The sequence below is a fragment of the Tetrao urogallus genome, assembly GCF_951394365.1.
Source record: "Tetrao urogallus genome assembly, chromosome: 12".
NCBI lineage: Eukaryota > Metazoa > Chordata > Aves > Galliformes > Phasianidae > Tetrao > Tetrao urogallus.
The window spans coordinates 11,531,125-11,556,477 of NC_136825.1; the positions used below are offsets into that span (position 1 = coordinate 11,531,125).

The window sequence follows — 25,353 nt, forward strand, 5'->3', positions numbered from 1 at the left end:
TTCACAGTAGATAATTTTTATTGTGAAATGCTTCACTTTCACTCTGCAGAGAGGAGATGCGTTGCAGGAAGGCTTGAAAATGCCTTGGTTTGAGCTGTGAAGGTATGACATGCGCTGTGCTGTTCTGAGACTGAAAAATCAGACTCAGCTACTGGATAGTATCAAAGTTAACAAGTACAACGATAACTCTGTGCCTCCTGTGTATTTGTGAGTATATTTTTAGTCATGTTGTGTGCATTGTTTTATTTTTTCCAGCAACACCTTTCCTTGTTTGTTGTGCAGAATGAAAGGCATTGAAGGTATTTGTGTCACAAACAAGCGTGCTCTTGTTCTGCGCTGAGTCCTTTCACCTCTCACACTGAACGCTTCATGAGCTCTGCTGTTTGGGCTGAAAGTCTTGATTTCTGTTCATGGCAGTTGCTCTGATCTCAGTGCTCCGAATCAGTGTTTCGTTGGTATTGGGATGACTTTAGCAATGTGAGGGGAGGGTATTATTTTTGTAATCTCTGTGTGCCTGCCATTTAGAATAGTTGCTAAAGTGCAAAGTATCCTTTGGCTGTTGTGCACTCAAAGCCAAAGCTGCATTTTTCATTGCCTGGTAATGTGAAACGCTGTGTTTAATCAGAGCTGCATTTGTCAGAGGTCAGGATTTTTGCAAATAACCTCTCCTAGATGGCAATATATGGTTGTCTGAAAAAGTTGAAGTAGTTACCAAAAGGTGTGCTTTTTGTTCCTGGCTCAATAGTATGCATCCATTGGGTGCAAAAATAGGGGTACTATCTTTTTCAGGGCAGCCTTCAGTAATTTGCTTTTGTTTTTTGGGGATTTTTTTCATACTCAAAGCTATTCTGCCATTTCCTGTAGCCTCTTGCTTCTCTCGCTACACTTGCTGTCACCAACTGTACAGAGACAAGTATATTCTTTAATATTTAGTATGCAGTTATTTCAGCTGGGAAAAGAAAATGCCCTGTAAAGTTGTCAGCTCATGCCCTGCTGGATGAGATTTTCCAAGGAAGCAATTCTCCTGCCCTGTCTGTTCTTTCCTACTGTTCCTTTCCCACCTCTGCCTCCTTCTACAAATGAGAGTTGTGTTTCTTGTCTGGTTGAAGTCCCATCCTGCCATTCACAGGAACCCTGTGTTTCTGATTCCGTATCTCTAGAGCCTCCCATAGGTTCCCAATGTCAGCTGCCACCTCCAAGCTTTTTTGAAGTCTGTTTCCTTCCTCCTGGCTCCTCCTGCTCACTGGCTCTCACTGCTCACTGTGGACAACCTTTGCTTTAAGCACCCCAGTCTTCACCATCTGCAGTTGGCGTTGAAGTTTTTTAACATGGAAGAAAATTAGGAAAAGAAGTGAATGTAACAACAAGTAACTAATTTACTGCAAAAACTAGGACAAAGAGAAGATATATAGCAGATATGCAAACTACACTCTACAGGTTATGTTTGGATGAAGTTCTGCTTGATCTTTGTCCTGGAGCCACAACCAAGGCAGGATAAGGCCAGTAATTGCTTGAGGCAAAGGGAGTGTACTCCAGAACTGGATGGAAACTTTCTTACATTTTTCATTGCTGTAATTTGCCCTTGCTTATTCTTCTGAGTTCATCCAAACAACGGAGTCCTCTGCTCTATTCTGTGGCTTCATTTAGATTTGTTGACCATAAACTTTTCGGTTTTCTAGAGAAAAACTAGAAGGTAATTTTTTGTTTTTCCATTATTACTGTGCCTGTGTCTTGTTTGTCTTACCAGCTCCAGAGCTATAAGCAACAAGATTCTGTCCCCATAGCAGAACCCAACTTAAACATCTTTTTCAGGTCCTTAAGCAGCCAAGATGCCCATCCGTGTGGATCAAATGATGCAACTGCTTTGCCATGTTTCTCAGGAGAAGGGAATGACAGCAGCTGTCAAACACTCTGGTAGAGGAGCACTCCTGGCAGGTGCAACTGCATTTGTTGGGGGTTTGGTTGGAGGTCCACCTGGCATTGCTGTAGGTAAGTGTGTTTGCTTTAGGATAAGACGTGTGGTTAGCTCACTGAGTGAAGAAAGCAGCAGGTCTGCTTAGTGGGGGTGAGTGTATTGGCAAGATTTCATTCAAGTGAGCTTTAATAACATGCCATTTTGCATTACATTCTTTCAGATGAGTGTTTTTAAGAAATGGTGCATTGTAATGGTTCTCACCCCTCTGAGTTCAGAGGGTGATGATCAGCAGCTCAGAGTCCAGTTGGAGACCTGTGACTAGTGGTGCTCTCCAGGGGTTGGTGGTGTGTCCAGTCTTGTTTCATATCTTCATCGACGACCTTGATGAAGGGATAGTGTCCACCCTCAGCAAGTACTGAAGGCTGAGCAACCTGGGTCTGTTCAGCTCTAAGAAGACTGAGGGGGGACCTGATTAATGTTTATAAATATCTTAAGTGTGGGAGTCAAAGAGACACGGCCACCCTCTTTTCAGCAGTCTGTGGGGACAAGACAAGGGGAAATGCCTATAAACTGGAGCATAGGAAGTTGCATGCCAATATGTGTAAGAACTTCTTTACAATGAGGGTGACGGAGCACTGGAACAGGCTGCACAGAGAGGCTGTAAAGTCACCTTCTCTGGAGATATTCAAGACCTGCCTGGACACCTGCCTGTGCAACCTGCTGTAGGGAGCCTGCTTTGGCAGGGGGTTGGACTTGATGATCTCTAGAGGTCCGTTGGAGCCCCTAGAATTCTGTGATTCTGTGATAATTACTGTGTTGGTGTTCCCTTTTAGGATGATGGTGACCTCGGTGACTTAAAACTCCTTTTTCTGTGAACAGGAAACCATGCACAAATTAGAGGCTTAGGTATATACTCTTCGGAGCCTTTTGAACTAGCTTGAACTAGTTGATGAACTTAGTCTCTGTGAATACCTTCTGAAGTTTGGTCTTCACGGGTGTAGGAAGCTGCAACGTGCATCTCTACAGCAGCTGTATGCTGGAGTCATACTGGGGATCTGGAGTAAAAGACTCTGTGTTAATGATCGCTGGCAAGGCAGTTAACAGTGTGTTTTCCATAGGGTAAAATTCATTAACTGCAGAGCTTGTCCTAAAGAGAGCAGTGCCATAAGGAATCTTGTTTGATTTCTGATTTCGAGTTTGAAACTGTTAGCTTTCATTGTGTTGAGTTCCTTTGTTGATGTAAAAAGCTGCAAAAACTCTTCTTGGTACTTGATCGTCATTCACCCAAGTGAAAGAGGATTTGCCTTGTTCATTCAACTCTGCACGGATTTCTAATGAGGAGGTTGGCACTACTGATGAACATCTCTCTAGAATTTTGGGTCTAACAATAGGGAGCAACATCTCTCTTCATTTTCTAGGAGGAGCACTTGGTGGACTGCTTGGTGCCTGGATGACCAGTGGACAGTTCAAGCCAGTCCCTCAGATTTTAATGGAGTTGCCTCCTGCGGAGCAGCAGAAGCTCTTTGATGAAGCCATCGCAATAGTCAGGAACCTAGACTGGACTGATATCGCTCAGCTGACTGCACTTGTCATGGGAAGTGGCCATCTCCAGCAGCAGTTGGCAGGAGTGGTGATAAATTACCTCACCAGAGAGCTAAGTGCAGAGATAAAGTATGGGGAATAAATCTTCCCAGAGTGTGTTTTTAGATTGTAGTGAATTTTACTCTGACAGTTGTGATTCTTCAATGTATCAATTGTTAGTTAGCTTTACTAGTTATAAATGTAGGCAGATCTAAGTATTACCTTGCTTTTCTTTTTTTTTTTTTTTTTAACAGAAGTTATTACTGGTTTATTGTATTATCCTGTCACTGCCTTGCTGTGTTATTTGAAGTACTGTGTGGTGGGATTGAATTCAAGATCACTGAAGGGAATTCTGGTTCTCTTGCCATATAATGTAGCACTGGGTAAAATTTTCAAAGTCCTTGTATTTTATTTAGGAGATGTAATCCTGTTTGTTGAAGTGCTTTAAACTTCTTCTGTGTATGGCATGAATGCTGAGGTGTCAAGGGCACTTGGAAGAATTTTACCTGGCATCTGAGTATTACAAGGGATAGTTGCAAGAAATTATTTCTACTGTGAACTCACAAACCTCAAGCCTTGCTTGATTTTTTGTCACATTTTATTTTGTAATTCTTGGGAATTCATTTCTGTAAGAAGAGAAGCCAATACCTGTTTGGAGGAACTTAGAAGAGCAGGTAAAATAGAGTCTAAGGAATATCCTAGAACTGGAGTGTGTGGCAAGGAGACTGGTTAAAAAAGGGGAGTGAGGAAGAATGGCAAGTCTGACATTTTTATATGTTTAGGATAATCGTTTTAGCATTCGTTTCTCAACTAATTCTGAACATCTGGTCCTCTGTTTTCATTAAAATATTCCTAAGAAGCATCACAATGGTCTGTGTTTGGCTTTAGAGTGCATGAACTGTTTTAAGCATGGAAGAAGATGTGGAAAAGAAACAAGTTGTGAGAAGTACCTAATTTATGGCAGAAGGTAGGACATAGAGAAGATATATAGCAGGTATGTAAACTACAACCCGATGGATATGTCTGAATTAGGTTCTGTGTGGTCTCTGTCCTGGAGACATACCCAAGGCTGAATAAGGCCAGCAATTTCTTAAGTCAAAGGGGATATACTGTAGAACTGGATGGAGACTTTCCTACAGTTTTCATTGCTGTAGTTTACCCTTGTGCATTTTCCTGAGTTCATCCAAACTGCAGAGTCCTCTGCTCTATTCTGTGGCTTCACTTACAATTGCCATAAGCATCATTTGCCAGCAAAAAAAATCTGGGAAACTGTTAGCTCATGATTTCCCAGAAATGAAAGAGAAAGTAATTTTTTGTTTATCCACAGGGACTGTGGCAGTGTATTTTAGTCTCACTGACTCCAGAGCTCTAAGTAACAGGGTTTTATTCCTTTTGCAGTAGTCAACTTAAACATCTTTTTCAGGACCTTAACCACCTAAGATGCCCATCCGTGTGGATCAAATGATGCAACTGCTTTGCCGTGTTGCTCAGGAGAAGGAAATGAAAGCTGCTGTGAAGCACTCTGGTAGAGGAGGGATAGTGACTGTTACAACTGCCCTTGTTGGGGGTTTGCTTGGAGGTCCACCTGGGCTTGTTGTAGGTAAGTGTGTTTGCTTTAGGCGTATGAAGTGTGGTTGACTCACTGACTGTAAAAAAAAAAGCAGCAGAAGTCTATTTGCTTGGGATGATTTGAAGTGAAGGGGCAAGTATTGGCAAGATTTCATTCAAGTGAGCTTTAACAAGATGCTGTTTTGCATTTCATCCTTTCAGATGAGTGTTTTTAACAAGTGGTGCATCATAATGCCTGTGTAATGCCTTACGATTACTAATGTTTCAGTGTTCCCTTTCAGAATGACAGTGTCCTTGGTGACTTAAAACTGCTTTTTAAGAGGAAGCGCATGCAGATCAGTGGCTTAGGTATTGACTCCTTGGAGCCCTTCAGACTAGCTGTTAGATGTTCATTTGCTTTAGGTGGGCAGAGTGCTGGTTCCCATCTGCTAAGGCATGCCAGTGCCAGATGTGTGGTACATAACTGAGAGAAAGTCTCAGGCTGAGAGCTTTGCTCCATCACAGTGGTAAGGAGTGGAGATGGGAGGCCTTGAGGCAGTGGCAGGAGTGTAGGACAGTGTTTGCAGACGCACGGGATGGAGAAGAGCAGCAAAATTATGTCTGTTTCTGTATTTTAAGGCTACTCCCTGTCCCTGCCTTGGTGAACTCCTTAAATGTCTTTCCTCCCCACACTGAATTCTTTCTAAACATGAGAGAGTAGCCAGAGTCCCATAGCAAAGACTTGTATGCTCTGTACCTGTTGAACTAAGCAGTGTTGTATATATAGTTTAACAGGTGCCCTGTCACTGAAATCACATGTTGCATCAGTCCTTGAGTACACGTTACTCTTAGGAGCAGTTCCATAAATCTGAAGGGCTTACTGGTACTGGAGTAAATTGCAATTTCTTTGCAGCATTGTGAATCACTGAAAAGCACTGTTCTGTATGGCTGGTAGCCATTAGATATCACACATCAGTGTAGGGCCGTGATCCTAATTTCTTGGCTGTAGCAGTCCTACCCACATAATCTATATGTGATCCCTCTGCTCTGCACTTGATGGCCTGGAACCATACTGCCTGGCAGAGAGATTCTTCTCCAAGTCTGGTGGGGTATTAATTTGGTAGGAGAAAGGTTGAATGTGTCTGAATAATCCAAGAAAGTTGATGATCTTGGCCTCTATGAGCATCTTCTGAAGTGTGGACATCATGGGTGTAGGCAGATGCATCCTGCATCTTTGCTGAAGCAGGAAGTTTGGATCATACCAGGGATCTGAAATAAAAGATTCTGTATTAATGGTAAGGCAGTTGTTAACTATGTTTTCCATGGGATGGGATTCATGTAATAGCAGAGCTTGCCTTACAGAGACCAGTACCATAAGGAATGTTGTTTGATTTCTGATTCCGAGTTTGAAACTGTTATCTTTGATTGTGTGGAGTTCCTCTGTTGATGTAGAAAGCTGTAACAGTCCTTGGTTCTCTGATCATCATTTGAGGAGGTGAACAGCATTGAAGAAGCATCTCTTTGGAATTTCAGGTCTTACAATGGGGAATAACATCTCTTTTCATTTTCTAGGAGGAGCGCTTGGTGGACTGCTTGGTGCCTGGATGAGCAGTGCAAAATTCAAGCCAGTCCCTCAGATTTTAATGCAATTGCCTCCTGCCGAGCAGCAGAAACTCTACATTGAAGCCATTGTGGTACTCAAGAGCTTAGACTGGTCTGATTTTGCTCGACTAACTGCTGTTGTAATGAATAGTCATCTTCTGCAGCTGCAGTTGGCTAAACTACTGGAAAATTACTTCACCAGAGAGCTAAGTGCAGTGATAAAGTATGGAGCATAAAGCTTTTCAGAGCAGATTTATAGGTTGTAGTGAATTTTATTCTGGCAATTGTGATTCTTCAGTGTATTAATTATTAGCATTAGTATTGTCATTGTAGCTTTTGTTTCTCAACTGATTCTGAATATCCTCTGTCTTCATTAAAATATTCCTTAGAAGCATCACAGTGGTCTCTGTTTTGCTTTACAGTAGATGAGCTGCTTTAAGAACTGGGCACTTAATTTTCCAACCAGTTGTTCAGCATTTATTGCAATGCACACAGGAAACAAGGTTAAAAATTGAAGAATGAGTAGATGTGCTTTTTTTTTTTTTTAATATTTAGGAACAAGTGATACCGCTCTGATAATTTTAGTCGTGTAATAAAGATCTCTCCATGTTTGGGCGGTGACATTTCTCATAGTTGAGTTTTAAATGCAGAATTTTCAACTCAAGATTTGCTGTTGTTTCGATTTGACTAATTCAGTTCTGCTGGAATACTTTGTTGTTAATACATACGGTGTACTTTTCTTCCTGGAGTGCAGGGCAATGACTGTTGTTTGAAAGTTAGTTTTTTTCAGTGAAATGAAAGCCAGCAGCAAATGGCAGTGCACACTTCTGATCTTTCTGTAGTTTCATATTACATACCTGAAATCAGTGTTTTTTTCAGTTTGACAGATTACAGTACAGACAGACACAGTTACACACAGTACAATTCTCTTTTAAGTCCATATACACTCTATAGGTGTTCTAAAGTATTATTTTTTTTTAACTCATACTCATTTTATGATTATTTCACAAACCAAATGGACTCTTCTGGAAGAGGATGCTGCTACTAGCAGCAGATATTTGAGTGAAACAGGAGGAGAGAGACTGTCCCCCTTGGAATCAGCCATTCAAAGATGGACTTGAAAAAACTTAGCATGTGGTTGTGAAGTAGGTCACAGGAAAGGTTCTGGTGTCAGTTAACTTATGATAGCAGTCGTTATTTAAACTGATTGCTAGCAGATTTTAGGGTAGTTGCAGGTATCAGGATTGTGACTCCCATGTTACACATTCACAAATTGAGGACCAAAGGTAGATATTGAATTAATTTATGGTGCTTATGCCAGTGTCACAGCCATTAATTGAACTTAATTAATGACAGTGTCAGTCCTGTGCTGTCGTATGTTACTCTGTTTCTTATTCTTTCAAATACTTTTCATTATGTACTCGGAAATGAGAAACTACTTTTAATGGCAACCTTTCGGCATTTGCTGCAGTATATAGGAGTAGGAGATACATGTGTGCCAGGGGGAGACTGGTCAGAGTGGTTCAGAGGGCTGTGTGAGCCCATCTAGCTTATGTTAAACACTGCCACTGAGCTCATGAGAAGCTTCATGCTCTGTGTTGCACAGTAGCATGCAATTAGCCAATATAATTTAATGTACCCATGTTTTCAGGTAGCTGGTGTAGAACCAGAAGGAAATGGGTTGTTTGTACCACTGTTTGTAAAGTATGATATATGTAGAACTTCTCAAATGGTAAGAAGTGCCTATCTTCAGAGTGGTAGCAATAAGTTTGCTGCAAGGTTTGCAGTTTGGTCTAAAACACAATCTATCACTGCCAGTGATAGAAGAACAAAAACTAAGTTGGCTATTAATTTCAAGTGAGTTTGGGCATACAAGAGGGAGGAAGCAACCACTTGACATTAAGAAGGCTCAGGTAGGTGTCTACTGTAGGGGAATTAGCATGGGATGTCTGTATGTTAATGATATATGGCAGTTCATTCTGTGGAATGCTGCAAAAAAATGGTCATTGTCTTTTGCCTCTGTCTACACTCCTGTGCTACAGTGTCAAGGTGATAACAATTTTTGACTCCTACTATTTATTTACTTAGTGCTCAAGGAAGAACAGAGCAGCTGTTTTTTAGTGCTTTGAGCTTGAACTTCACTGAATGAGGCAACGGATGCAACGTGTCACCAACCAGCACGCACTGTTACTGTCATGCACTGCTGTGTCCGAAGCCTGACAGCAACCCAAGCACCTGTGGTACAGTGAAGAACTGCAGTGTTTGCTTTGGGCTGGCACTTCTTTAGTGCAGAAGTAACCTTCCATTTTCACAGTAGATATTTTTAACTTGAAAGTTGTTTTGCTGTTGCTTCATTTTAACTTTGCAGAGAGGAGATGCGTTGTAGGAAGGCTTGAAAATGCCTTGGTTTGAGCTGTGAAGGTATGACATGCGCTGTGCTGTTCTGAGACTGAAAAATCAGACTCAGCTACTGGATAGTATCAAAGTTAACAAGTACAACGATAACTCTGTGCCTCCTGTGTATTTGTGAATATATTTTTAGTCATGTTGTGTGCATTGTTTTATTTTTTCCAGCAACACCTTTCCTTGTTTGTTGTGCAGAATGAAAGGCATTGAAGGTATTTGTGTCACAAACAAGCGTGCTCTTGTTCTGCGCTGAGTCCTTTCACACCTCTCACACTGAACGCTTCATGAGCTCTGCTGTTTGGGCTGAAAGTCTTGATTTCTGTTCATGGCAGTTGCTCTGATCTCAGTGCTCCGAATCAGTGTTTCGTTGGTATTGGGATGACTTTAGCAATGTGAGGGGAGGGTATTATTTTTGTAATCTCTGTGTGCCTGCCATTTAGAATAGTTGCTAAAGTGCAAAGTATCCTTTGGCTGTTGTGCACTCAAAGCCAAAGCTGCATTTTTCATTGCCTGGTAATGTGAAACGCTGTGTTTAATCAGAGCTGCATTTGAATTTAGTCATTATTGTCAACAAATAACCTCTCCTAGATGGCAGGATATGCGTGTCTGTAGAACTGGATGGAAACTTCCTTATGTTTTTCATTGCTTTAATTTGTTCTTTTTCATTCTCCTGAGTTAGTCTTAACAACAGAGAACCCTTCTGTTCTGTGACTTCATCTATCGTTGGAATGAGCATTATCTTTTTGCCTGCAAAAAAAATAAATAAATCATTTATGGGAGACCTTTAGCTTAAGATTTCCCAGAAATGAAAGAGAAAGTAATTATCTGTTTATCTGCCCTGGCTCTGGCAGTGTACTGTGTCAGTCTCGCTGGCTCTTGAGCTGTAAGCAGCAAGGTTCCTCTTGCAGCAGTCAAACTTACCTCAAACATCTTTTTCAGGTCCTTAAGCAGCCGAGATGCCCACCCGTGTGGATCAAATGATGCAACTGCTTTGCCGTGTTGCTCAGGAGAAGGGAATGACAGCAGCTGTCAAGCACTCTGGTGAAGGAGCAATCCTGGTGGGCATAGCTGCCTTTGCTGGCGGTTTGCTTGGAGGTCCGCGTGGCATCGCTGTAGGTAAGTGTGTTTGCTTTAGGATAAGACGTGTGGTTAGCTCACTGAGTGAAGAAACCAGCAAGTCTACTTAGTGAGTGTGAGTGCATTGGCAAGATTTCATTCAAGTGAGCTTTAACAAGATGCTGTTTTGCATTTCATCCTTTCAGATGAGTGTTTTTAACAAGTGGTGCATCATAATGCCTGTGTAATGCCTTACGATTACTAATGTTTCAGTGTTCCCTTTCAGAATGACAGTGTCCTTGGTGACTTAAAACTGCTTTTTAAGAGGAAGCGCATGCAGATCAGTGGCTTAGGTATTGACTCCTTGGAGCCCTTCAGACTAGCTGTTAGATGTTCATTTGCTTTAGGTGGGCAGAGTGCTGGTTCCCATCTGCTAAGGCCTGCCAGTGCCAGATGTGTGGTACATAACTGAGAGAAAGTCTCAGGCTGAGAGCTTTGCTCCATCACAGTGGTAAGGAGTGGAGATGGGAGGCCTTGAGGCAGTGGCAGGAGTGTAGGACAGTCAGTGTTTGCAGACGCACGGGATGGAGAAGAGCAGCAAAATTATGTCTGTTTCTGTATTTTAAGGCTACTCCCTGTCCCTGTCTTGGTGAACTCCTTAAATGTCTTTCCTCCCCACACTGAATTCTTTCTAAACATGAGAGAGTAGCCAGAGTCCCATAGCAAAGACTTGTATCCTCTGTACCTGTTGAACTAAGCAGTGTTGTATATATAGTTTAACAGGTGCCCTGTCACTGAAGTCACATTACATCACCCCACTGAAAATAGATATGCCTTGTTCATTCAACTCTGTGCTGATTTCTAATGAGGAGGTGAACTCTATTGATGAAAGTCTCTCTAGAATTTCTGGTCGAATAGTAGGCAGTAACATCTCTCTTCATTTTCTAGGAGGAGCACTTGGTGGACTGCTTGGTGCCTGGATGACCAGTGGACAGTTCAAGCCAGTCCCTCAGATTTTAATGGAGTTGCCTCCTGCGGAGCAGCAGAAACTCTGCAATGAAGCCATGGCAATAGTCAGGAACATAGACTGGATTGATATTTTTCAGCTGACTGTACTTGTCATGGGAAGTGGTGACCTTAAGTTTCTGCTGGCAAAAGCAGTGGAAAGGTTCTTAGTCAGAGAGCTAAATGCACAGATAAAGTATGAAGAATAAACCTTTTTGGGCCTGGTTTCTAGATTTTGTTGAATTTTACTTTGACAACTGTGATTCTCTGATGTAGCAATTATTTGGACTAGGATTGTCATTGTAGCTTTCATTTCTCAGCTGATTCTGAATATTCTGTTTTCATTTAAAAAAAAATCCTGAAAAGCATCACAGTGGTCTCTGTTTTGTTTTAGAGAAAAGGAATTGATTGAAGAAGTGGGCACTTAGTATCTCAGCCAATTTTTCACTCTTTATTTCAAGGCAATGAGGAAACTATTTATTAGGTTTGATGTACAGAGTCCTTCTTGGGTGGAGGCATGTACCTATTTTCAGAGTGGTAGCAACATGTTTGTAACAAGGTTTGCACACTGTTTTGAAACTGTTGAGTGCAGCCCTCTTCTATTGTGTTAAGATCACCACAGTTTTTGCCTTTTAGGTTTATCAGAGGATTTGGGCATTAAATAACTGTTCAGCAGATTTGATCGTAAAGAACTGCTCAAGAATGCATTAATATCCCTCTGTTACTCTTCTTTGGTACCGATGTGGCTGTCTGCCACTGTATCCCATGGTACTGGAAACAGCTACAGGCAGGGGAGAGTATCTAATGAAATCCATCCAGTTGCAGTGTCCAGGTTAAGTATGAGATAGAGCCATCGCCTAGGAAACAAGGTAAAGCAGTGCCAGCAGTTTTAGGAAGCAACTAGAATTGTGGCTGTGGGGAGATGTACGAACTTATATAAATAATCCATCTGTGATGGATTTCATTATTAATTTTGTTCAGTTGTAGATGTGAAGATGTGAAGAATCAAGCTAGATTTTCACTGGCAGGTAGTGTATTTTTAGATATTTTTTTTCCTAACTGTCTGGTTTAAAAATGGAAAGCAAACATGATTATAAATAGGTATGTTAGCATAGAGAGACTATTTTTATTTACTTGCTTTATTATTTGATGGCAACCCAGAATTCCAACATAGATTAGTAATTGAGATCTGCCATCTAGTGGCAAGTAGATTAATTCTTAAATTCAGCCTATCAGGGCTGCCTCTGTGGATAACACAGCTGTGTTTTTCTGTGAAAAGTTGGGGTAAATGAAATTGTATTAGATTACAAATATCAATCCACCTATAACTAGCACTCATGTGCACTCATTTGCATTCCCCTGCAAAGAGGCTTTTTTAAATGATCATTATCATGATTGGGCTGTGACTGCACAAATTTTTGCTGCAGCTGCATGACAGTTTTCACTGTGGGAGAAAATGTGTAGTCAGGAGAAGGAGGACAGTTTGTGCTTTTTGTTGTGGCAGCGTTCAGAGATTCGCACTGCAAGGCAAGTGTTTGCTATGAAATCCAAATAAGTTGCAAAGCAATGTAGAGATACCAAAGGCTGATCTTGAGTTTACGGCTGGAAATGAGAACCTCGACAGCAATTTCAGGCTGCACACAAGGTAGAGCTATTTTGAACCTCAAACTTGAGGTTCTGCAGGGTATGTGCATCCCCACAGACGAGGGTCTGGTGGCTCTTAGCTCTGATTGTTTAGTTGCCATGTCAGCAATAACCTTTTACTCTGGTACGCAAAGTAACACAGATCAGCATCACGTTGGCAGTTTCCTAAGGACAGGTCCCTGTTCTTCCAGGATTGCACACCTGCAGCTGTGCAGGGCTTTGCTGGTGAAGGATAAGCACAAACCTGAGTCTCCATCTTTCTTTCAAACGCAACTTGTGAGCTGCTGACAGGAAGGAGTGCTGAATATCTGTCTGTATAGGGTTTCTGACCTTCTGGAGGGAAAACTAGTGGCTACATTTCCTCTAGATGCAACGTCCTTCCCTGCCTGTGCTGTAATTACCTTCTCACTTTGAACAAAAGAGTGATTTGGAGAAGAGCTGTGCTGGTTGACTTAGGGCAGCTTAAGAAAGCTGATTAATCTGCTATGGCAATAATTTGCTGGATGATTTGATCAGTAATTCAGCTCCCCAGTGAGATGCTTCAAGGTGAGATGGCAGTGACAATACCAAGCTCCTGGTGGAGGGCTGTGAGACATGACAATTACCTACAGAAAAAATGGGGTGTGATAGTATCAGCACTGAGTTGTTATTTATTATTATTTGACTATTTCTTACCATGTTTGAAATTTCTCTAGTGGTGTGATACCATCTACCATAGTCTGATTATAGGCCACTGTGCTCTAGCAGAACTGCATTTCCCTTTCACAATTTACACTCCAGTGCTCCTTCCATATGTGCTTCAGTGCATCATGACATGGGTGAGTTGGAATGGCTGCTTTCTCCTACTCCTGATAACACCCATCTCTTTCTTAGGGAGGAAAGCTCATGCTCCAGAGGACTCAGGTGTGCTAGGTTAGCTCTTCTTTGGAAGAGACATTCTATTAAATACACGTAATATAAAAAGCTACTGAGTTTGTATTTCAGATAACAGCTATTTGGTGACTAAACATCATGACTGTCTAGGTGATGATGGTTAATATGTCTTTTCTCCTTTTTAGTTGGTGTATAGGAAATCTGTTACGAAACTCAGAGAAAGATCTTGTGAAAGGGAATGGCGATTGTATTATTCAAAGTCACTAAGCAAATTGATTTTAGACAGTCATACTCTCATGACAAATCTGTTCAAATGATCTGACTGGGATTGCTTGCATTTAACATGAAGGATAAGTCAAATCCTCACTTCATCTCTTGGATTCTTCTTGATTGCCCAAAAATGAATTATTTTTTTAAAATCCCTTAGAATATCTTTGACAGTAATTCGCTGTTGTCTTTCTGTAAGCTTTTCTGCAACCCATTAGCCTGAGGGGCTAACAGAAGAAGGAATGGCACGTGTGATCTGCTATAACCTCTGCTATTGTCCTTGTGTCAGAATGCAGTGTTTCCTGTGAACAAGATACTTGTGCTGTGGTCTTATCAGAGAAGGGTCTTCTGTTGGGCTCAGTAGGAACAGCACATTCCTCAACTTGATGAAATGGGATCCCTCATTATCAATGTAGGCTTCTTTTTTTATTACTATTTTGGTGCATTCACATACCTATTTCCAGCCATATATAATGTATACCAATTTAAATAATTTAGTCAAAAATTATGCCATTTCATGTAGAATTTTTTTTCTTTCTTTCCATTTTTTGTATTGCAACAGATTCAGTAGCAATAACTAGTGAAATATGGGCAGATCTGTGGGGTTTATGCTACACAGATGCAGGGTAGGACTCACTAAATTCTGTCTGTACTAGCAGGATAGAAGCAACAGCACAGCCAGATGGTGACTACTGGTAATATAAAAGCAATGCATTTTTGCCCCAGAGTAAAAGATCTTATGGAGAAAGCAATAGCTTCTTAGGCTGTCGTTGCTTGGCCAGTTGATGTAAATTACTCAAGACTAATTGAATAGCAGACCTTCATCAGAGTTGGAAAGCTTTAAAAAAAAAAAAAAAAGTCTTCATATTGCAGTGAACTAAAGCTATTAGCCCTTAATTAACACATGGGGTTTCATCTTTACCTTTCTAGAGATCACAGAAATCTATGTATTTTTCAGGCTGCAAGCCAGAAATCAAACATTCATTACATAATTGCAGTAAGTCTGAGCTAATACTTCTCATTAAGTATGATTTATGAATTCCAAAAGAGCCTAAGAGATAAATACATAAAAATTATTCTGAAGTCTGCAAAAATGAAAGCATTCATTTCTTTGGATGATTGTGCAGCAAGAATGATTTAGGCAAACACGAACATTTGGTAAGGACATGGCATTTAAATATCTGTACTTTTGTGATGCTCTCAAAGTGGTGTGATTTCATCTAATTTTGCTGCTGATCTTTCAGCAAAGATGAAGTTCTATCCAGAGAATCAACCAGTGCAGGCAGAATCAGTCTCCCACGGATCAACATTCCCTTGGAGCTGCAGGAGATGGGCATCTGCCATGATGCAGTTTGTGAACCAGTGGATAAACCTAGTTTGGTTTTAGAATTACAGGTAAGCACATTTTTCCGATATTTGTGTGTGTTTCCTTAAATTGTTCTCACTCAGCTAACTGTGCCAGTGTACAGTAACACTGAGGAAAATATTTCTCGCATCTCTGATACTGATGGAAGTTTTCTGCATGAAGACAAGCACCTTTGAGTTTAGACTTCCGTTTCGAGCTCTAAGAATCTTTAGGCCAAAATTAGAGGGGATCTAATTTTTCTTCCTTGCCCTCCCAGGTTAATTTTAAGCCCACCAGTAACAGATTTTCCAAAGTCATAAACTGAAGACTTGCTCCCTACAGAGCGGTGAAGAAAAGATGCAACAGCTGAATGTGGTAGTTGGGCTTGGGACAGATGGCGTGCAAGAGCAAATGCTCCAGGTTAGTTCAGAAGGGAGGGGACTGGACAAAACTGTTTAGCAAATATTGTGTTAGAACTAAAGACTTGCTGAAGTATCCGTAGGAATGCCAAAGTAGAGCATATTTTTTACCAAGCTGCAGTTTATTAATTGCTTGTGCAGGAGCAAAATCTGTAATAAAATACTAAAGAGGGAGATGGTAAATCAGGGCCTTGAATCTGTTTTTGTTGGTTTCCATAAAAGGGGCTTGCTTTTTCCTGGCATTCTCTCCAAGAATTTATATAGAAAATATTTTTTCCATAACCGCAGTGAACAGCCTTCAATTGCCTGGCAGCCGTTTGCATATTTTAGGCTTCCTTCCCTCTCTGAAGTTTAACTCTGCAGGAGCTTGTGCTGCTGCCAACTTGGATCTTTCTTTTGGTCTTTTGTGTCCCTAGCCCAGGTTCTGTGGAACTTGGACTGTTGAAAGTGGCTGCAGCATGTCTCACTTGAGTAAAGGGCAAAGAAGAGCCTCCGTATCGTAGCGCTAATGATAAGTAGCAATGAGGATAAAATGGAGTGCTCCTGTAGCTCTTTACATCTTCAGAGTGCTCCACTGATATTAGTTAATCTGCCAAAATAGCCTTGTGACAAAGCCTTGTGTTTGTATTATATGTGATTTAACTCTTCTATATTGTCCTGCCATAAAACAAAACTGGATGCTTCCTCAGATAAAAATCAGGAAATCAGTTAACCAACCTCAACAATTAAGGTGAACTTCAAAGCCGTCTCGCTTCTTTTGGTTAGCTTTAGCACACCTTTGGGAACCTCAAGTATTCGTGCAAAGCAGCATCGTGTCAAGCATTCAACAGAGTGGCCTCAGTGTTATGCAATAGTTTGTTTCCATTTGTATACACCAATGTATATGGCTTCCGCCATTTCTTAATCCAACGCAGGGATGTTGTCCTCATGCTACTGGAACCGAAGTTAAACCTGGGCACTGTGCTGGTCTTAATCAAAGAGCCCCAGTTTGTGTGCTGCTGGTGCCCTGCTGTCCTCATTATTGTATGCGTACCCTGCCACAGCAGAAAACAAAGTCATGCTGTGTGTAGGTGCAGTGCTGGCATGTCAAGGAAGAACATGTAAGCTCTGTTACAACTGCAGGATTTCAATGCCTTTCTGTGCAGTTAAGTCATCTGCTCCCAGTACTGTCTGTGTCTGCTGTCTTCTGTCTGCATCTACTGCCAGCTTGAACTTGAGCAAGTCATCAGTAGAAAGGTGGATATTGCCTAGTATTGAAAAACACCCACAGAAGAAAGATCACCCTAAATATATAGTCCTAATGCTGAGCTCTGAAAGACCTATTTCCTCTCAGGAAAGGGTTTGAGGTCTCTGTGGACAGATTTCTCAAAATACAAGCTCAATGCTGTATTTTCAGCAGATCAGAAAACAAATAGAAGGGTTGGAATGGACCAAGAAGGAAACCAAGGACAAAGCAGTTAACTTGCTATGTCACTGAATGGATCCAGTTTACAACCACATCTTGAGTCTGCTTGTCCCATTCTCATCAGTCCTTTTTGAGCCCAGGAGAGCAATTGTAGAGCTAGAAAAGATTCAGAGGATGATGTGGTATGGAGGTGCATCTGTATAAAAAGGGACTGATTACTTGAAAATAGTTCAACCTGGAAAAGATACCAATGCAGGGAACTTTAGTAAAGGCTGTGAATGGCACATAGAAGAACAACAAGAGCAATAACATTGCGTAAAAGTCAGGGTGTACCCATTGAAACAATTGAGGTAAAAGGAAGTGCTTTTTCACAGTGTTAAAAGTGAATTGTGGAGCAAATTGGCACAGGATGTTCTGGATGCCAAAACAGAAATGTGTTCAAAAAGTGATTAGGCAGATTAATGGTAGAGAGGGCCAGCAAGGACTATTAAACACATTACCCCAGAATCAGCCACTGGTTTGCAAGAGACTGAAAGAGAGAAATATCAGTCTATGGATGCTTGTTACACTTTCCCTATCAATTTTCAGGTAGGTGACTTGTGGCTCTGGTTTATTAAGGCTACTTATATGTGTTATGCCAAACACAGTCTAATACAATTTCCGTAGTGTTATGCCAACATATGTGCTACTGCAAATAAAACATGACATATGTGCTGCCAAAGCAATCACATTCTGAAAACAGTGCAGCACGCTTCACATATGTGAATGGAATCTTTTTCCTTTAAGAGGGGAAGACCTGCCCACTTGCCTTTGTGCATGTTATCCCTTCTCAGGAGTGGAGCCTTCCTCCCTGAAAATTTCCAGTGTGTAAATAAGCTCTTAAGCAAACCAGAGGAAAACTTGACCTCTCGGTTGGTTGCAACCGGATATTTCATTTTCTCAATGTTACAATATCAACTTAAGAATTAATCCAAAATGTTTTTATTCTTTGCACCAATAAGAAAATGCATCCGTGGCACAAGAATCTAAAAACAGACAATATTTATCAAGAAGCAAAGCTCATTCATACTCGGTTTCAGTAGAAGTTACATTAAAATACTGTCATGCCATTGTTCTGCTCTGCAGAAGGGAAGGTGGTTCTACTCAGAGAGATTGCATGAGCCCTACACAGATGGAACAGTCCTGTGCTTCTTTTTGAATGTTTAACTGCTGTCACAAGACTGAAGTTGATTTAAGTGCTGTCTTGTTATTCTTCCCGAAACTGTAGCAAACTGTCAGTTCGCAGATACAAATGCGTGAGGTTTGTTCAGTTCCAGCATTCTGCCAGATGCTAGCTTCCTAGAGCACAGTGTATTCTCCACATTCCAGCACACATTCCAGGGGTCGTAGCTGTGCAGAGTTTGGCTCCAGGAAAGTTCAGTCTCCAAAACACAAGAGAGAAATTCTGCTGGGGGAGTGGGAGGCAGAAAGTTCAAGTGCTGCTGGGCGGGAGGCAGAGCTTTACTGGAGGTGGATCAGTCTGGTCTGGTCGAAACAGCTGCTATGACCACATCTGGCTCTTGAACTGCCTTTGGAAGCCTGTCTTATGGGAGCTCTGTGGCTCACACTCACTTTAATGACTAGATTCTCTGCTTGCTTCCAAGACAGGTCTCTTCCCCTCTCCCACGTGGAAGAGGAGCTGCAGTCCTCATGGGCTCCCTGCATGGTTCGTGAATTTCCCTGATGATTCTACAGAGTGGTGAGGATGCTGAAACTGGGGAAGTTGTGTTGAGGATTAACCCTTTTTTACCAGGATCTGTTTCTAAATTGTAATGTGTAAAATAACAAGCATGTGTTTTAGAATTGCTGCTGTGATACAGTCGTGTGCTAGATTTTGGTTATTGCGTTCCCTGAGGAGAGAAAGAGAACGTCAGCTAAAATGTTGAATGCTTTGTTAGTGATTGCCAGCATGCTTCAAAAGCTGAAGCTCATGGAAGGAGTGGGTTTTCAGCAACAGGGCCACACTATGCAAGACTGCCCTGCTCTGATGGTTACACTAGCTGTTACAAATCCCGCTCTAATGAGGGTAACATGCCTACGGAATATAAATAGAATAAACCTGCTGTGGTCACATATTAGAAGCCTGTAACTCAGTGGCTCTGTCTTGTACGTGAGTTATGTAAATGCCATTTTGGAAATCGTCTCCTCACTTCTGACTGCTCCATGACAGGAAACAAACTCCATGGGTGTGTTGGAGTCCTGCAGGCTTCCTGCTCCCATCTGGCTTCATGGACTGGGCTCTTGCTATAAGATTTCGCATCTCTCTTTGTACCTCCTGCTTTGTCTTTATTGCGAGGGAGCAATATGAAATATGATAAATATTTGCTCTCTACAAATGAGGGCAAGTAATAAGCAGATATAGAAGCTCTATGACTTGGTGGGAGTATTTGTAACAAAGCTGGGGCTATGAAACTGGCATTTCTAGTGTCTGCTTTGAACCAATTTTATTCCACTGTGGAACAAAGAATTCATCTTTTTCTGTTGAAAAGATGGCAATATTAGGAAAATCCATGCTGTACATTTACTGATAGTGTTATTCTATCATAGCATTAACTGCTGTATTATAGCAGCAGAGGTACTTCTGAAGTTTTGAAACAGCAAAGTGTGACAGCCTCTATCTGTCACCCTTCACTAATCAACACTGTAGCTCTTTACCATCTGGGTTTTGGAGAATCTCTCATCATTAAGGCTCCATCCTTGCAAACAGATGGTCACATTGTGTGATGTCCCTGCTGAAGTGCCTGCTGGGATCTATACAGACCTGTTGGGACAGATGCGTGGGTTTGCTCAGCCTGCTGGCATGCATGTCTTGCACTTATATAGAAGGTGGTTCTAAGAGAAAGAACAAACATGGAGGCTGCATGATACCTGTAGGCCAAGCCCTTCTCTGGCCACATCACCAGTGCCACTGACACCGGCTGGGGTTGGGGATGAACGAGCAAAGTCCTGCAGGCTGAGAAAGCCATGCACTGTGAAGTCTAGCTGGGCTGCTTGGTTTCTAGAGGCTGGTCAGTAAACAAGATTGTTTGAGCACATTTTGAGGTGCTAGAAACTGGTTTATCTGAAACCTGCTGCTGAGTAAACATTCTTCAAGACAGAAACTCTGATGAAAACAAAACAGTGACTTGGGTGCAGCGAGCTGGGCACTGGTTGTTCTGGTGTGCGTTTCTGTGTTGCCAGCTTGCACTGCAGTATCCAAGCCATTCAGGTGGTCTGGACAGTCGCTGGGTGCTGCTGTCAGTGGTGCTCAGGCACCTGGGGCAGCGTGTCACATACGGCCTGTTACTGCTGGGCCTGGCAGTAAGCAGGCTCTGGCAGCTCGCACTCAACCCAGCTGATCTCAGCCAGGCTGCAGTGCGGCCGTGTGCCTGAAGGCAGGCTGTGGGGATGTGCCATGAAGATGGTCCCTCTGTGGGCTTTCATGGGAGAAGGAACAGATCTGCTGAAAGGCCGTGGTGCCACCCTTATTTTCCGTCTGGTATCTCTGTAGGAGCCTTCATGTATGAAACAACTAAGGCATCTGCTTTTACCTTATATGTTGCATCTATGATAAAAGCCACGTGTGACCTTTTCTTCTTCTGTTAGAGGAAGAGGCCCATCTGGCCTTGAGTTAATGCTTTTCCTTTCTCAAATCCTGTTTTTCTAAGCATCTCACCAAAACACTCAGATTGTCTTTAGGACAAATATCTAGAGACCAAGTCTGCTCTGATGAAATAGGTACCAAAGCTTCCCTCAATGCCCAGCAGCCACACACAGCTGGCACCAGCAGCACTGTGCCCATTGCCCAGCCCAGCCCTGGGCTGCACAGAAGTGTTATGAGAGCTATGGCTGATGGAACAGCGACAGGGAGATTGTGTAACATGCCCTGGGCTGTGAGAGTCGGAGAGGTGAACAGAGAACCTGATTATGGTTTATTGTCACTGCCAGGTCTTGCTGGAAAGGAAGCCCAGCACCGCCTTCAAAGGGAGCTGCTCAGTGCTACTGCATGTTTGGTAACCATTTCCCTGCATGCCTCTCCTTCAGCTGCTGCCTCAAGAACGCAGCACTGAGTGTTGCTCTGAGGTTTTATGAGCAAGTGCAGAGGCAGTAAAGGCTCTTTCTCATACAGTGTGCTGCACCATGATTTGTGTGTGTGATGTATGGTGTAGAGCAGCCCTGTTTGCTGCACCCCTGGTGAAGAGAGTTTCTGGGAGAGCCCCTCCAGTGTTTCTATCTGGGGTGGCTGGGCAACAGTTTCTTGGAGTTACTTTCTGATACTGTGTCCACAGTGGAAATAACAGTAAGCATAGAGTGGCTTGGAGAGGCTTGGAGCAGAAACAGCCGGAAGTAGGAGCCTCTGTTTTTAGTTTGAGACGTGTCTCTTTAAAGCTCTGCTGTGGTTGGGTCCATCTGTGCTTGTCATTCCTTTGTTAACCAAAAATCCCAAGCTGAGGAAAAACTGCTTTGCAGTTGTAGTGAGATGGAAGAGGCCCTGGACTGTGGCAGAGCCAGAACTTCTGCCTGGGATAAAAACTATTTGAGTAACTTGGAACTGTGGAGCTGGCTCACTTCACTGTGCTGCCTTCAGATGGCTGGACGTTGTGCTGAGTCAGCAGTGTGCTCCAGAGCTTGTGGTGTTCCTTGGCTGTGCCTCAGGCAGGAACACGCCTCTCCACCGAAACCCTTCCATCCTTTCTTTTCAGTTTACTCACAGATCACATTTCCCTGCTTTTATTCTGCTTTTGTGACTGGCTGCTGTGGCAGTGTCTCTTCTTCCTTCCCAGGGATTGTGAAGGGCTAATGTGGATTTCATCACAGCAATGCCTTTATCTCTGTTTGCCTGTCACAGAAACCCCAGCAGCTTCAGTAGGTCTGGTAACATTCCAGTTTTGTTTCTCTTGTTCTCTTGCAGCTTTGGGGACTGTCTTCTGACTCGTGTGCCCAGCTGCAAAGCAGAGATTTTGCTGAGTGCCAAAAATCTCTTGCGTTTCTCTTACAGTGACTGGGTTCCAGATTCTGCTCAAAGGAACAGAAAGACCCAATTTCAGCCAGTTGGATTTCCTGAACTAGCCACCCCTGCTGGAATGGTCACACAGTGCTGCTGTGTTTGGGTCTCAACATCTTCAGGCAGGAACCTGTGCAAGGAAACCTTTCTGGCAACTAATCCCCACACATTGTGTTTGGGAGTCCTTTAGGGAGTGGCTGTGACTCCACAAACTCTCCTGCCTGCATGTTTTTTCCAAGTGAGCATTCAGACTGCTGCTCTTTCTGCTGTTTTTTTCAGATTTTAATGAGTCCTTGGCAGCAGAAGTACTGAGCAAAAAAAAAAAAAAAAAGAAAGAAAAAAGAAAAAGGAAGTGCCCCATTAATGCACTGGAGATAGAATCAGGCTGGAAAACTCCAAGATTGACTGTAATAGCACTGACCATAATGTAAAACCCGTATGCTGAGGAGGCCAGATACCTCTCTGTATCTAAGGTCTTTCAGGTGAAGCGTGTTCTCCAAACTGTGGCAGCCCCAGACTTTCCAGGTCTCCCTGCCCATCAGCACCAGCACAGCCAGCATTTGCAGGAGCAGCTGCTGAGAAATGCCCTCAAGCTCTGTCTGCATGGCTGCAGCACTGAGAGCAGCACTGACTGTCTTGCAAGAATGGAAAACTGAGAAAGAATATGAAGGTACAGGAAGTCAGTGTGTCCGTCTGAAGTTTATGGAAGTGCAAGTGCCAGTGTGCACCTCGGGCCTAAAGCAACAATCAGACTGATACTTAAAGTAGCGGTGCGTGTCTTGCCAGTTGTCCTTAGTCTCACGGGTGTCACAGCTTTTGTGTGCTTGACTGTTTTTCCATACAGAAGAAGTGGTGAGGCATTGGAGCAGGGTGCCTGGGCAGGTGGTGGAGTCACTGTTCCCAGAGGTGTTTAAGGAGAGGGTAGAGGTGGTACTCAGGGACACAGAGAGTGGGCAATTCTGGTGGCAGGTGGACTGTTGGACTAGATGATCTTAGACGTCTTTTCCCACCTAAATGATTCTGTGATGATTAGAGGTGTGACTGTCCTCCATTAGTGGATAAAAACAGTTCACAGATCTCTTGGGAATTGATAATAATAAGACCCTTGGATATAGAAGAAAAACTGATCTCTAAGAGGACTGAGGAATAGGTTCAAAACTGGAATATATTTCTGAAGCCAATTACTGGGAAGAAACTGAGAGTTTTGCCTATGGAGTACAGAATTGGAACTTAAGTTATGCACACTGATTCAACAACTGTGCTATTTTTGGCTTGTGAACTGTTCTAATGGCTGTTTATTTTTAAGGTCATTTTCTGTTTGCACAGCATATACACCCTTCTGGTGGGTGGGAGGCATTATAAAAACAATCACTGCTGCTCAGAATTATGAACTAAACTCGAAGAGGGATGGAAAAAAAACAGAACTTGGTGTACTTACTACTTTAAAAAACATCTGTTTAGGTCAGAAGGCTTTGTTGACCCATTCCAAGCTGTGGCCCCACCGGAAAAATCCCATCCCAATTAACATAGATTACCACAGGGGATTGCAAAAGACTTGGGAAAACTCGGACAGAGTATAAACAGAAAGGAAGCATCAGGTTTGGCAGTTTCTTCCAAAATACTCACCTTCTGGTAGCAAATACAAGACTAGAATGTTCATCTCATGGCTGAAGAGTTGCTAAGAGCTGGATTTCATGCTGGCTGGCCATGCCTGAATCACAGCATCTGTCTTTTTTAAGACTCATGTAAAATAACAACACACTTCACTGACATTTTCTGGCTTCTTCCTGGTGGCTGTATCTTTATTCCCACACAGTCAAGTAATACAAATTGATTGGACAGTGGCAGTTTACAAAATAAAGTAAGAATGATTACTCTGAGCTTAAATTTTAAAAAAATCTAAATCTGGCCATGTGGAATTCAATGCCATATTTAGACCAGAAACTGGTAAGGAAATGGTTCATAACATTGACGGTGTATTCTCAGCCATGTTCCTTTCCCAGAAAATAAAATACACCATACAAAAATATACTAAAATTATTAACTGAGTTGGTGGAAATTGTCTGCTGCAATATAATTGCTGTTGTCTGATTTTCAGCATATTTACTCCAGCACTACATTATGACAGAAGTAAACTGTGTTTATTCAAATATTTGAATTTATTTTGAACTTTCAAGTTCATCTCAAATTAATTTTCTTGTGCTCCAACCCTGAAGATGCATGAAGGACATTAAATTTGGACTTGTGCAACTGATACAAGTGAGGGAGCACAGGAGTGTTCAGTTCCTTGAGGTCTTTTTCAGGAAGGGAGTGGGAATTGAAATGCTGAACCTCTTTGATTTTAAAAATTCTAGAAAAATGCCCCAGATTAAGACTTGCTAAAAGTCTTCCCTGGGCAACTCTTTTTCCTGATAGCCTTGAGGTCATCAACTCTCTAGCAATCTGGTGAAACTGCCTGGTTTTGAGATCTGGGGCTCTGCTCTTGAGTCAGCTGCAGTAAACCTTTTCCTTCTCTCCTTTGTATAAACATTCCTGTCCCTCTTCCCATCCCTCCCTTCCTTGTCTGATATCACACATATCTGATATCACGATTTCTTTCTATGAGAGCCCCAGCCCTTTGATAAGCCTCACATGCATTCACAGTGCCATTTCCTTAGTGTTTCCGAAGTTCAGAATTCCTGGTGTAGAAGTCAAAGTCCATACCTATCTCACCACCCACTGAGGAGAGGCAGGTTTGCACAGCTGCAATGACAATCTCTAAAGTTGATGTAATACCTGTGAAAAGAGCCTGCCTTAGAAGTTCTCTGTTCTTTGCAGAGAATGCCTCATGGGAAGCAAAAGCACCAGTTTTCTGCAGAGCCCCAGAAGGGTCTGAAGGTCCCGTCACCTCTGAAGGAGGAATTCAACATGAGCAGGCAAGCGTATTTCAGCCAAGGATTGCTAGCTCCTTTTTTCTCCCAAGAGTATTATTGCTCCACTTTTGCAGACAGGAAGATTAAGGCACAGAAGGGTGAACTCACTTGGATCAAGACTGATCTCTAGTCCAGCCTCTTCTCTAAGCTGTCATTCTGTGCTTGTGTATAGGAGACGTTCTCAGAATGACCTGGGGTAGTCCATGACCTTTGTTCCCCTTGCAGACAGCACAAACAGGGGCCCATATCCACCTTCCCAGGCACGGCCTCCGCAGAACACACCAAGAAGGACATGCATTGGAGGCCAGAAGTTGGCTTCCCAATATTGAAACACCGCTGGTTCTCAAGGAGG

General features: G+C 42.4%; 2 protein-coding genes and 1 pseudogene across 3 annotated transcripts; all 3 read left to right on the plus strand.

Annotated features, from left to right (window-relative positions):
- Positions 1 to 1,829: 1,829 nt before the first annotated feature.
- LOC306951033 (protein C19orf12 homolog) lies at positions 1,830 to 3,599 on the plus strand (the record flags this gene model as incomplete). Its single annotated transcript, XM_079541435.1, has 2 exons — positions 1,830 to 1,989; positions 3,334 to 3,599. 2 exons carry the CDS (start codon positions 1,830 to 1,832, stop codon positions 3,597 to 3,599), a joined length of 426 nt encoding a protein of 141 aa, XP_079397561.1.
- Positions 3,600 to 4,936: 1,337 nt separating this feature from the next.
- LOC306950915 (protein C19orf12 homolog pseudogene) lies at positions 4,937 to 6,882 on the plus strand (annotated as a pseudogene). Its single transcript has 2 exons — positions 4,937 to 5,096; positions 6,617 to 6,882. The product of its transcript is annotated as a protein C19orf12 homolog pseudogene (transcript).
- A 3,126-nt stretch (positions 6,883 to 10,008) lies between these two features.
- Positions 10,009 to 11,322, plus strand: LOC306951195 (protein C19orf12 homolog; the record flags this gene model as incomplete). The annotated part of the gene is made up of 2 exons (XM_079541637.1): positions 10,009 to 10,168; positions 11,057 to 11,322. The coding sequence occupies 2 exons, from the start codon at positions 10,009 to 10,011 to the stop codon at positions 11,320 to 11,322; spliced, it is 426 nt and encodes a 141-aa protein (XP_079397763.1).
- Positions 11,323 to 25,353: the final 14,031 nt, after the last annotated feature.